The following is a 13,912-nucleotide window of genomic DNA, read 5'->3' as shown; positions in this document are numbered from 1 at the left end:
CAGCAGCCAATTGCACATAGCTGTGTCCCACAAACAGTTGTGGATTGAGTGACCACATTATTATTTTTTTAAGGGATTATAACCCCCAGAAAAGTGACTAACAACTGGATTCCTGCTTACTGCGAGTTAAACAGAGGTGTGCCTTCCTTGACCTCTCTGCTGCTTTCAACACTGTCGACCACTCTATCCTCATCCACCGCCTCTCCTCTCACCTCAACCTCCACGGCGCTGTCCTTGATTGGTTCAGATCGTACCTCTCACACCGCCTGCACTTCCATCTCCTCAAACGGCTTCTCCTCTAGTCTCCGGACCATCTCATGCTGCGTTCCTCAGGGCTCTGTCCTTGGTCCCCTCCTCTTCAACATCTATATGCTCCTTCTTGGTGACATCATCCACAGACATGGGATCAACTTCCACATGTATGCGGATGACACCCAACTGTACCTCTCTGCCTCCACCCTGGACTCCAGGACCACTGCTGTCCTGACACAATGTCTGTCAGACATCAAGTCCTGGATGAGAACTAACTTTCTTCAGTTCAACATCAACAAGACCGAGGCTCTCCTGATTGGCTCCCATCAGGGCCTCCACACCTCAGGCGCTGACAGCATCACCATCCATGGTGCACACTCCACCTTACTAAGCCAGTCCGGAACCTTGGGGTCTTTTTGACCCTCAACTTTCCTTTCTACCCCACATCTGCGCCATGACCCACTCTGCCTTTCCCCACCTCTGGAACTTCACCCGGCTCCACCACTATCTCACACCGCAGGCCACCAAAACCCTCATACACGCCTTCATTATCATCAAGGCTTGACTACGCAAACTCCTTGCTTGTCGGCCTCCCCAACTCCTCCCTCCACAGGCTGCAGATCATAATAATAATAATCCTTGCCTTTGATTTAGCGCTTTTCACGTCTTCTAGACGTCCCAAAGCGCTTCACAGAATATACCGTAAAGTGAATTGACTGCATATTTGTGGGCAAACGCGGCAGCCAATTGCGCACAGCAATGTCCCACAAACAGTCGTAGATTGAAAATGACCAATTTATTATTGTTTTGTTTTTTTGGAGGGATTATTATGAGGCGTGTGGAGTAAGGAAACTTGCCCAAGGTTTCGCCCTCTGCCTGGAATTGAACTCAGGTCTCTCACTTGCAAAGCGAGTGCTCTAACCACTGAGCTACAGGACTCCACCCAGTACTCTGCAGCCCATGTCCTCTCCCGCACTAGGCCTTGCGACCCTATCACCCCCATTCTTGCCCAACTCCACTGGTTTCCCATCACACAGAGGATACAGTTCGAGATCCTGGTCCTCACCTTCAAAGCCCTCCACGGTCTTGCTCCCCTTACCTCTCCGATCTCCTAACCCCCTACCATCCTGTTCGCTTCCTCCGTTCAGCAGGATACGGCCTGCTTCACATCCCCCGCCTTGCTCGCCCCACTATCGGTGGGCGAGCCTTCCGCCACTCTGCCTCCACCCTTTGGAACTCCATCCCGCAGTCTCTCTGTCTCACCCCCTCCCTCACCACCTTCAAGACCCACCTCAAGGCCCTCCTTTTCGACCGTGCTTTCGATCTCCCTTCTTCCACCCCTGCCCTCCCCGACCCTCAGCTCGGGTCCTTAACTGTCTGTCCGTTGCCTTGGGACGTCCTCCCAACGTGAGAGGCGCTTTACAAATGTAATTTTGTTGTTGTTGTTGTGAGTGGAGTAAGGAAACCTTGCCTAACTTTTCACCCTGCCTGGGAATTGAACCCAGATACTTTCGCGTGCGAGGCGAGTGCCCTAATCAACGAGACTCCACAACGTTGCCGGGTTGGGCGGGTTCACCCCCTTTTGACTCCCAACCCCAACTTGGAAGCGCTCCGAGACCCTGTCTGGCGTGAAGAGTGCTATATATAAACACGTGGTTGGTGCAATCGCTTCACTGTCTGGCACCTCGGGACGTCCTCCCAAATTGCACGAATGCAATTAATTAAAAGATTAATTATTAGACACCCATTTACGCAATGTGTTGTTGTGTTGGTGCTGTTACTGGGCGGGAAAACATGGCTTTGGGCGGGTACCTAATTTTTAATTTTTAAAAAAATTTAAAACAGCAAAACTTGTTTTTTTTCCCCTCTCTCTTTGAAGTCCTTACGGTTTCAGAAGCACTGACAAACTCAACCCAGATCGGCCGCTGTGCTGCCCACAGGAGAGGAGGTGACGCACCATATTGGGCTACTTTTAGGCTGGTATTCGATGCCGATGCCAGTGTGAGTTTCGTGCGAGTGAGCATGGGGCAGCGGAGTTTTGGATTAGCTGAAAGTTAAAATTTTTGGATTAAAGCTGAAAGCATGAGACATCTCAAAGCGCTTCACAGAATATACTGTAAAGTGTATACTTTGTGGGCAAAACGCAGCAGCCAATTGCACATAGCTGTGTCCCACAAACAGTTGTGGATTGAGTGACCACATTATTATTTTTTTAAGGGATTATAACCCCCAGAAAAGTGACTAACAACTGGATTCCTGCTTACTGCGAGTTAAACAGAGGTGTGCCTTCCTTGACCTCTCTGCTGCTTTCAACACTGTCGACCACTCTATCCTCATCCACCGCCTCTCCTCTCACCTCAACCTCCACGGCGCTGTCCTTGATTGGTTCAGATCGTACCTCTCACACCGCCTGCACTTCCATCTCCTCAAACGGCTTCTCCTCTAGTCTCCGGACCATCTCATGCTGCGTTCCTCAGGGCTCTGTCCTTGGTCCCCTCCTCTTCAACATCTATATGCTCCTTCTTGGTGACATCATCCACAGACATGGGATCAACTTCCACATGTATGCGGATGACACCCAACTGTACCTCTCTGCCTCCACCCTGGACTCCAGGACCACTGCTGTCCTGACACAATGTCTGTCAGACATCAAGTCCTGGATGAGAACTAACTTTCTTCAGTTCAACATCAACAAGACCGAGGCTCTCCTGATTGGCTCCCATCAGGGCCTCCACACCTCAGGCGCTGACAGCATCACCATCCATGGTGCACACTCCACCTTACTAAGCCAGTCCGGAACCTTGGGGTCTTTTTGACCCTCAACTTTCCTTTCTACCCCACATCTGCGCCATGACCCACTCTGCCTTTCCCCACCTCTGGAACTTCACCCGGCTCCACCACTATCTCACACCGCAGGCCACCAAAACCCTCATACACGCCTTCATTATCATCAAGGCTTGACTACGCAAACTCCTTGCTTGTCGGCCTCCCCAACTCCTCCCTCCACAGGCTGCAGATCATAATAATAATAATCCTTGCCTTTGATTTAGCGCTTTTCACGTCTTCTAGACGTCCCAAAGCGCTTCACAGAATATACCGTAAAGTGAATTGACTGCATATTTGTGGGCAAACGCGGCAGCCAATTGCGCACAGCAATGTCCCACAAACAGTCGTAGATTGAAAATGACCAATTTATTATTGTTTTGTTTTTTTGGAGGGATTATTATGAGGCGTGTGGAGTAAGGAAACTTGCCCAAGGTTTCGCCCTCTGCCTGGAATTGAACTCAGGTCTCTCACTTGCAAAGCGAGTGCTCTAACCACTGAGCTACAGGACTCCACCCAGTACTCTGCAGCCCATGTCCTCTCCCGCACTAGGCCTTGCGACCCTATCACCCCCATTCTTGCCCAACTCCACTGGTTTCCCATCACACAGAGGATACAGTTCGAGATCCTGGTCCTCACCTTCAAAGCCCTCCACGGTCTTGCTCCCCTTACCTCTCCGATCTCCTAACCCCCTACCATCCTGTTCGCTTCCTCCGTTCAGCAGGATACGGCCTGCTTCACATCCCCCGCCTTGCTCGCCCCACTATCGGTGGGCGAGCCTTCCGCCACTCTGCCTCCACCCTTTGGAACTCCATCCCGCAGTCTCTCTGTCTCACCCCCTCCCTCACCACCTTCAAGACCCACCTCAAGGCCCTCCTTTTCGACCGTGCTTTCGATCTCCCTTCTTCCACCCCTGCCCTCCCCGACCCTCAGCTCGGGTCCTTAACTGTCTGTCCGTTGCCTTGGACGTCCTCCCAACGTGAGAGGCGCTTTACAAATGTAATTTTGTTGTTGTTGTTGTGAGTGGAGTAAGGAAACTTGCCTAACTTTTCACCCTGCCTGGGAATTGAACCCAGATACTTTCGCGTGCGAGGCGAGTGCCCTAATCAACGAGACTCCACAACGTTGCCGGGTTGGGCGGGTTCACCCCCTTTTGACTCCCAACCCCAACTTGGAAGCGCTCCGAGACCCTGTCTGGCGTGAAGAGTGCTATATATAAACACGTGGTTGGTGCAATCGCTTCACTGTCTGGCACCTCGGGACGTCCTCCCAAATTGCACGAATGCAATTAATTAAAAGATTAATTATTAGACACCCATTTACGCAATGTGTTGTTGTGTTGGTGCTGTTACTGGGCGGGAAAACATGGCTTTGGGCGGGTACCTAATTTTTAATTTTTTTAAAAATTTAAAACAGCAAAACTTGTGTTTTTTTCCCCTCTCTCTTTGAAGTCCTTACGGTTTCAGAAGCACTGACAAACTCAACCCAGATCGGCCGCTGTGCTGCCCACAGGAGAGGAGGTGACACACCATATTGGGCTACTTTTAGGCTGGTATTCGATGCCCTGTTGTGATCTCCGGCCGCTCGGGTCACACTCGCGTCACATCAACAGCGTCACTTCCGAGTTTGCGATTGTATTCGCGTCATTTCTACACTCGTAGCAATAAACACACACGTTTGAAGTCAGCACTTAAACCCCGAGAACAAACTAAACACCGCGACCGACCGACCGCCACCCACCCCGCGGGGGACCCGCGCCTGCGGCCGTTACTGACCCGGAAGCGCTGTGTCCCGAGCCCCGCACGACCCCGCCGCCGCCTCACCCCGCGCTGTAGCTGATTGGTTGGGAGGCGGGACAGCGGCCGCCGGGATGTCAATCATCTGACGTGTGACCTGCCCCGCCCCCGCCCGCTCCTTCTTCCGGTCCCGTCAACGGTCGTTCTCGGCGCGCGGTTCCCGAGGCCGAGATGGGAGTCTTCGAATGAGGTGTTTGAGGCGCTTTAAACGGTCATTTCTCAATAACACGACAGTCATTTACACCCGTGACTCTCACACTACCAGTTGTGACTGTGAGGGGGAAGGATGGGGGGGGGGTGTGAGTGCGGCCCGCGGGGAGGAGGGTTACTGCGGCTCGGGGTGGGCCCGGTCCACGCGGTGCATTTATTGCCACGTGTATTGCACGTCGCTTCCTCGCGCGGAGCGCTCTCGTGTGGGGGGCGGTTTGCCAGTTCTCAGTGTGGACGGTGTGTGGACGGACGGCAGGCGATGGCCCGGCGGGAGGGGCTGCACCTTCCCTCCTCGGCCCGGGGTGTGTGCGGCACATCACACGACAGTCGGGCCTCGGCCGTGTGGGGGCCGAGGATCAGGTGCAATCAAAGGAATTAATGCACCCAATCGTTCCGCCTGTCTGCAGGTCGGTCTCCCAGGCCACGTCTCTGGTGGTGGGTGACTGTTCATCCAAAGATGGTTACACGCACATAAGTGCAGTTCCCAATGATTGACTTCTGGAGCCATTCACGGTATGATTTCCCCCCCCCCCCCCCTCTCTCTCTCTCTCTCCGGTGGATTTTCTGTTGTTGCTGTGCAGTTGGGCCCGGCACACGGATGGTGCGGGAGCAACAATACGTTACGCGTGTAGACGGCGCCCTTCACGTTGGAGGCGCGGCCCAGGACGCTGGATAGTCGGGGGTTTTTGGTTGGGAGTTGGGGTCAGGAGGGCTGGACGGCACGGGTGAGCGGTGGGCAAAGGCGTGGTTGAAGAGGAAGGTCTTTAGACGGGACTTGAAGGGGCAAGAGAGGCGGAGGGATTCGGGATACAAATCCAGAGTGCAGGGGCAGAGATGCTGAATGCCCGACCACCAATGTTGGGGCGGGAAGCGCGGGGGACCTGAAGCAGACCGGTGTCCACCGAGCGGATGGAGCAGATAGGCTGATATGGGGTTAGGAGGTCGGAGAGGTAGCAGGAAGCAAGACCGTGGAGGGCTTTGAAGGTGAGAACAAGGTTTTGTACTCGATTCTCTGAGGGATAGGGAGGTATCGCTGAATACATGGGCCTGGTACAGGTGGTGTATCGCTGAGCACGGGTGTTCAGTACAGGCGGTGTATTGCACATGATTTCTCGCGTTGATCGCTCTTGTGTTGCCCGTTTGTCAGTTCTCAGGCGGACGCGGCGTCAAAAAGAGCGGACAGTAACTGGCATGTGATTGTCTGCTGGGAGAGGTGCACCTTCCCTCCTTAGCATATTGTGTGCTGCACATCACTAAATAGTAGGGGTTTGACCATGTTGCAGGAGAAGATCAGTTGTAATAAAAGGAATTAATATGGAAATATTCCATCTATCTGCAGTTGGGTCTCCAAGTCATCTTTCTCGTGATGGGTAACAACTATTCAAAGATGATTATTCGTTGACCTTTTTTGTAACGGATGTTGTACATACATGCAGCTCCCAGCGATTGACGTCTGTAGAATTCCAGGTACGTGTTTTTTAATGATGGATTTTATATTAAGTTACAACTTAACTAGCCTGTATTCTAGATTTACAACCTTGATCCAGATTTCCCCCATTTTTGTGCTTTGATTGCACTTTTAGGTACCTTGCGAAAGATCAGTTGAGGTTTTCAGAATTGGATTTTGATATTGGGAGGGATTATTACTAAAATGCATATCTGGGATAGGTGGGGGTCATTGTTTGACTTTTAATGTTTATTCACAATTGTATTCAGCTGCCTGCCTGCCACTGCCTCAATCCTGCACACCTTTGCCCCTATTTTTCTCTTATCCATTGCCACTCATAACCAAAATGAAACCTACCTCGCCTGCTTCCTTGATCCCCATCTTTCCCACCCAGCTGCTTTTAAGATAGAGCAGAGCAGAGGAAACTTGCTCTATCTAAGTGCTTCTAAACACTCTTTGAGATGTTACCCTACATGGAGAGTGCTATATAGATGCAAATGGTTACAGTATTTTATGATCAGCAGGGTAACTGACACCTGTAGACACGCATCAGCATGCTTAAGCATATCCAAACCAGATTGAGTTCCATATATGTGTGCTGGCTAGACATGGAAATCTTCCTGCTCAAATTGTCTGCAGGTTCTCCCTCCTCCCATCCTTAGACTTGCCTCCTTGGCGGTGTCTATTGGTCACCTTCTCCCTTGCTCGGCTTCCAACCCCACCACTGTACAGATGCTATCCTGTGTAAAGGGCATTGTATAAATCAGAGTTGCAATATTGTATTCTGTACAAGTTTCATGATTGAACTGTTAATTGAGATTGGGAGAGAAGGAGGTAAAGATATTGATCTTTTTAAATGGCAAAGCACTGGTCACTCATCCTATCAGTTTCTGAAACTGAATTACTTAAGATGTTTCATGCAGCTGCAGCCTTGAAACGCTGTTAGTCTCAGTTAATAAATTATCTAGAGATTTGAAGCCTTACAAATTCAAAACTTATTAGAGAAAATACAAGTATGTGATCTGTCCATCTGGCTGGGGTTGTGATGAACGGTTTGCCACATTGCCTTTTGTCGACGAGCTGTTGAATGTCAGTCACGGCAGTATTAATAGGGAAAGACCACTGTGTTTATGTTGCACCAGCAGTACAGTAATCATTTACTGATTTCTTGAATACCCAATTGTACTAACTTCTTGTTAGAAAGTGTGATTCCTCTTTGTGGAGTGGGACTAAGTTCATGACACTTTTTAACTTGCCTTTGTGTTGCTCATTCTTCATTTTATTGAATTATTGAAGTGTCAAAAAAGGCAGAAAGGAAATCTTTTGCATTGTATTTTTCACTCTTGTTCCCAGTACTTGAGTGTTGCCAGATGCAGAAGAGACATTGATTTAAAAAAAACTGTTTAAATGAACCTTGTGATACCCAGTGGGTTTTGAAACGCACCACTGGAATGTTCAGATTGGGTGTAGTGCCAAAGTCCAATTACAACTTCAGTTGTTGTAACTTTATGATTCAGTAATGTGAAAAGTCTGGTTGGTAATCATTTCCAGAGTAAATTAAACATTCCATGTGTCTTGGTCAGTTAAAACTCTGCAGTCTGGTAAATGCAAATGGTCTGCTGCGTGTTCCTTGTTCCTGCTTCCACGTCCTTCCACTCTTACCTTTGTGGAGTCCTGGAGCTCAGTGGTTAGAGCACTCGCTTTGCAAGTGAGAGACCTGAGTTCAATTCCAGGCAGAGGGCGAAACCTTGGGCAAGTTTCCTTACTCCACACTCCTAATAATAATCCCTCCAAAAAAACAAAAACAATAATAAATTGGTCATTTTCAATCTACGACTGTTTGTGGGACATTGCTGTGCGCAATTGGCTGCCGCGTTCGCCCACAAATATACAGTCAATTCACTTTACAGTCTATTCTGTGAAGCGCTTTGGGACGTCCTCCTGACGTGAAAAGCGCTATATCAAATGCAAGGATTATTATTATTATTATTACCTCTCCTTGAATCCCTCTGTCTCATTCCCCCTCCAGTTTTCACTCCATCTCTATAAAGATGTTATCCTATGTGAAAACTGCTATACTGTACATTCATCCGGGCAACTAATTAGAAATAGAAATCTTATTCAATATAATTCTCCTGATGTGCTTAGCTTGGTGTTATAAACTTGTTTCTCATTTACTTAAATTTCCCTTTAGAGTATGTTGGGCTTTGGGTTCAGTTTTGAAGATGTGGCATCAGAAAGTCATACAGGATGTGCACACATATAGCCAAATCTTCAGTGATAAACTAGTATTCTCAGTTTTACATCTTTTGTCTCAGCTTAGTTAGAATCATTGAAACTTAAAGCGCAGAAGGAGGCCTTTCGACTAATCGAGTTTACACCAGCTCTTGGAGCAATCAATCCCTCTGCCCTAATTCCATACCCTTCACCCACCAACTATCATAAACTGTCTACTTCCCTCTTTAACCCACAATGGACTCTGCCTGTATCATCTTACTTGGCAAGGCATTCCACATCCCAATGACTGTGCAGTTGCTGATTTCTGAAATTCTTAATTATCCTACCTGACCAAGCTGTTACTGGGCTATCCTCCCCACTTGCCCTCCTGCTGTCAGTAACTAATCTTGATCTATTTTGACATTCACAGCCTTGAAGAGGACCATGTATGTCCATCTACAACCTCACTTTGGATCACTCCAGGAAAGATATATCAACCCTGAAATAATCGAGTACCTGAAAATCATTGCAGGAACAATGGTACCCGCCCTGCCTGACTGCTGACAACATTTATGATATTGTAATGTCCAATTGTTGGCTAGCTGTGAGAAACTGCTTAATTTAGTAAACTAAAGGTAATATCCAGCTTGCGTATATCTAGAAAAATTACATCTGAAATACTTCTGGTCCTGAATATTGTGGATATGTGCTGTACCTTATGGCTATATGTGAATTAACACCTTTTTTTAATCTTATGCAGGAAGATTCATCTTGAAATCGCACTGGGGGACGTGGACATTTCCAGGACATAAGGACCAGTTGGCTGTTTGTCTTTGAGTTGAGTACCTAGTAATTGGGATGGGAACCTGTGAAACCTTGGGACTTTGATGTATATTTTAATCCACCATTTGGCTTCCTTTCATATTGCTTCTTATTTGCTGCTTGTTTCATATGTCTTCATTACAAGTCATGGGGTAAAACTTTTATTTTGCCTAATTTAATTGTTTGTACTTGCAGTTGTACATGCTTTTCTGTACAATTTCATTTGGTAAAAAAAATTACCAGCATTTAACTTCACAATAAAGATTATGAAGAAACTGTATTTGTATTGTTTCTACAAATCGATCACTTGATCTTCCAGGGTGTCTGGGAAAGTGAGGTTTCCATTGTAATTAAATAATGTGCCCATAGAATTTGTTGGCATGCATTTCCCCCAAAAAATCAGATTAGAAAGCAGATTAGAGAATGACTCAGTGTGTTGGTGCTTTAAGTGTGTAATTCATAATTGTACCTGAATTATTAGGAAAAACCCATCTAGAACCTTGTTTAATATAAATTCTGGATTTATTTTCCTCATTCTACTATGACCAAGTTGTGGGTACAATGTACACCAAGATGCACAATATTACAGCAATAGTTTTAATTTAATTCCCTGAAAGTTCTGCTAACCTAGCATTTCACACTGTGCATGTGGTTGTTCCCCTTTTGATGTTAACATTTCTAGAAAATTACAAACTGTTCTTGAGTTGCTGAAATACAATTAAACATACACCCTACACAATCAAAAATGGGATTGGCAAACAAAACTGATCACAGCTGAGACCTGCTTTGCACAGAAAATACAAACACTGATGATAACATCTCCCCCAACACCTTGCAAGGTGAAAATAAACACATTGTACTTGGTCTTAAATGGGGCCTATCTGAGTCGGGTGGGTGATGAACTTTCAATCCTCCTGGTCTGGTGACTGCTGCCTTGTGTCACCTCATTCTGTGAGGTTACAGGGTTTGCTACATTTGTGAATTTTGTAAATCTGATTTAGGTCAGCAGTCATCACCACCTACTGCTTTTCCACATCACATTTTACAGAAACCAGATTGTTGTGAAGGCCATTCGACAGCCTGTAGTTAACTCAGCAGGTAACATAAAATAACACCTCCCTGTGTGACAATTAACTATCGTCAGAGCATGAGTTTTATCACGTAACTGCAATCTGAGATGATTCACCTTCTCCCCCAATAACCATTTAACTTAATGCTTTGGGCCAAATACATACTCACCTGTATTACTAGCAGAAATTATTATCAACATTAAAAAGCTTGATTTTCAAACAGCAATTAAGTTCAATATTAAAATTCAAGCCTTACAACCCATAAGAAAGACTAACAGAACCTGAGTAATTCCTGCTGAGAGTGGCAGATAGACCCCATTATTATTACATTCACTTACCAACAGTCCAAGAAACTTCAGCAAATGTATTTTACAGTTTCATGCAATGTTTCAGTAGCATTCACAACGCAAATGATTTACAGAAGAGTTCTTTCTACACTTTCAAAAAATTGAAACAAATCCTGATCACAGGTGATGCAATAACATGTATTAACTGGCAATTTCAATACACATGAATGTAGCAAAATGGAAATGTTACTAAATTCGAAGTTAGTGCTTGCTAACCCTTAGACAACTGTCAGGCCAACCTGATTGATACTGTTTAATGCACACTCAGTGCACTCTTGGAGTTAGCCACTTTTTTCCTCACCAAACAGGTGACACTTAAAAAGCTGTGCACCTCAACAGGTGCTTCTATTTTGGTGAATTTAAAGGTCAAACAATGCCATTTTTATTTATTGATGCTACACAAGGGATGGAAAGTAAAGGATCTGAATGAGTTCTGGTAGGAACCAAACAAGTAACACTGTTAAAAGGTACATCCAGATTACTGTTAAGCTTTCCCACCAAATTTTAATTATTGCGCCCAATTGAGTATCATTTTAAAATGGTGATGCACTAATGTAGAAAGCCTTTAATACAGTAGATAAACATTCCAGTATAAAACTGAATTTCATAAGCTCTATATCTGTTCACATCATGGCAACCTGTGTTTTAAGGACAGTTTGGTACATACCGAAATACAGGAAAATCAGGTATACCTGTGTTTTAAAAAATATTAAAAAAAGATTTCTGGTCCCATAATGTGTCATGAATATGATTTTCATTACTAGTTAATGGTCATTTGCAATTGAGCCACTGATAAAGAAAATCAACATTTTAAAAAAAAGGTTTGTCATACAGCACAGCTTAGGTTTGTATGACACCAGTCTATAAAGTTGCCCATAAACATACTGTGTTACACTGACACAGAAACAATTTCAAACTCAGTTTTCGCTCAAGGCATCGTTGTTGTGGTGTGCAGAAACCTCAACAGTTTTAGATCACAGTGCGCCAATATCTTTTCCAGTCATCGGTGTAAAGATAATCAAGTCTCTGCTTTTATCCGTGGGGTTTGTATGGTTCTAGACGTTTTAATGCTATATTTTGCATTCCAGTCATCACTTGATCCTTGTGCCTTTCTTTCTGTTGCATTACCTTCAGATTTGTCTTTCTTCTGTTGGTCACAAAAATTAAAAGTATTAATAGCTAATCTTTTCATTTACCCATTTATCAAAATACAATTTCTGCATCCAGTTATTAGATACTTTGAAACAATCACAATAAGCAAGTGATTATTCAAGTCACACAAGACTAACATGATCATTTATCCAAAGGAAAATAATCACAGTGGATTAATGCACATATAAATTACTCCTACAATTACATGATTTTCTAAACTGCAGCACATCATATCATATTCCCATAGAGTTGTAATAGTTTAGATGAAACTCACTTGATGCAGTGTTGATGGTGAGGCGTGAGGACCCTGAACATCTGAGGCACGGGTCACGGGCAGTGGGGCCACTAGATCAGTCCTAGAACTAAAGGCATCAGTATGATATTCATTTTGTATTAGATTAAAATTGATACAGTCAGTGACATTTCAGAGTATTTAGCTGGATTGCAAAATCAATAAACCTGCAGTAATTATTTCCTAATTGGTAAACCTTCAATGTAAATGTCAATCGATTGACAATCATTAATTTGAAGCCATCATAACACCTGGTAATGGCAAAAATTAAATGAACCAAGTACAATATATCTGTCCAGGTTTGTACCCACAGTTTCACCAGTGCGAGAAATTTAAAAAGATTAGGTAGCACTGGGCTCTGTATAGGCCTCTGGAATTCCATAGGCACTTGAGCTTCAGATTAATTTAAAAAGGCACGCACAGCGACTGCCACAAGCTTCTTTTTATAAATGTTATATGTTAGGATGCCAGACCACCTTGAGTAGCAATTGACTTAGTTTCAGTTGCAGATCTTATTGTAACATAGTCTAAAGCAGGTGAGCAAAAGTTTCACAAGACACCAGTTGGCTCAGGGTATGTAGGAGTTTTCTGAAGTTGCCCGCAAGCTAACAGCTCATTTGCAAAGAGCTTTAATAATGCAATTAGTGAGCCACATAATAATCTTGAAGTTTTCTCTTCAAGAATCAAATATCTCGGAGTGAGTACGAGATAAAACTAGGCAAAAGCTGCAACTGTGTACAGTGGAAACTCACTTCAAAGTCACCCAACTAATGTGGTCAACTGACTAATGGGGTCAGTGTTTTGTTTCTGCATTATACAACAATTCAACTCATTTATGAGGCCACCTCGTACGTTGAGCATGTGGTTATCAATTGGCAGTTGACTCTGTGGTTTGTTTCTCAGAAAGTAGGCCAGATTGTTATTCGCAGTGCTTTTCACACCCTGAAATCCACCCAAATCACACAGAGTGAGATACCAGAATACGACCAGTACCAAAGAATCACACAAAAAAAATCAAAAAAAGTTGCCTCTTTTAAGAATGTGGGGACAACAAAGTGTGAGACGTTCTACATACAAAGGACTATACAATTGTAAATTGTGTTGTTTTCATCAGTTTCTTTAAGCAGTAATGCACAGGATATATGCACATTCTGGCAATAAACAAGTAGTGTATGTTCAGTAGTTTGTGTTTTGGATAATTTCAGTCACGGCTCATTAGCGATGTCAACCTGTTGTTGTCAGACTTCCTCAGTCCATTAGCTGACCTAATTGGTGAGATTTCACTGTAAATATTGAAAGAGTATACACAAATAAAGGTTGAGGCTGTCTACTACTGGTCATCGGACAGACAAAGACAAAACTATTCTGCTACTGGTTTCTGTGGTAGTCCTCTCCAAAGTGAAGATCAGGCAGAACGTTATTGCTGAACTTATAGATCAGAATTATTTAAAGAGAAAGGTGCTGCCAAATGTTAAACTCGCTGA

The 13,912-nt window shown here is 45.0% G+C and overlaps 1 protein-coding gene, 1 long non-coding RNA gene and 1 other non-coding gene across 5 annotated transcripts in view; 2 read left to right on the top strand and 1 right to left on the bottom strand.

The window, feature by feature from the left end:
• The first annotated feature begins 4,964 nt into the window (after positions 1-4,964).
• On the top strand, positions 4,965-9,847 carry LOC103181149. 3 transcript variants are annotated; one of them, XR_006085002.1, is made up of 5 exons: positions 4,965-5,061; positions 5,489-5,594; positions 6,421-6,548; positions 9,176-9,285; positions 9,506-9,847. It is a non-coding gene; the product is annotated as an uncharacterized LOC103181149 (long non-coding RNA). The 3 variants fall into 3 exon arrangements; XR_006085001.1 differs by having other exon boundaries at positions 9,176-9,380; XR_488175.2 differs by lacking the exon at positions 5,489-5,594 and having other exon boundaries at positions 9,176-9,380.
• Positions 7,782-7,915, top strand: LOC121850788. Its single transcript, XR_006085761.1, has one exon. It is a non-coding gene; the product is annotated as a small nucleolar RNA SNORA13 (small nucleolar RNA).
• Positions 9,848-11,433: 1,586 nt separating the features above from the next.
• Positions 11,434-13,912, bottom strand: part of epb41l4a (erythrocyte membrane protein band 4.1 like 4A) — a 148,334-nt gene continuing 145,855 nt past the window's right edge. Inside the window, exons 22-23 of the mRNA XM_007897405.2 lie at positions 12,411-12,498; positions 11,434-12,131 (exon numbers count right to left, since the gene is read on the bottom strand). Of these exons, the coding sequence (XP_007895596.2) occupies positions 12,003-12,131; positions 12,411-12,498 (217 nt within the window). The 3' untranslated portion in view covers positions 11,434-12,002. The remainder of the gene's footprint in view (positions 12,132-12,410; positions 12,499-13,912) is intronic.

Source organism: Callorhinchus milii, unplaced genomic scaffold (genome assembly GCF_018977255.1).
Source record: "Callorhinchus milii isolate IMCB2004 unplaced genomic scaffold, IMCB_Cmil_1.0 Scaffold1, whole genome shotgun sequence".
NCBI lineage: Eukaryota > Metazoa > Chordata > Chondrichthyes > Chimaeriformes > Callorhinchidae > Callorhinchus > Callorhinchus milii.
Note: the sequence above shows the minus strand (reverse complement) of the source record. Positions and strands in the feature narration are given on the sequence as shown.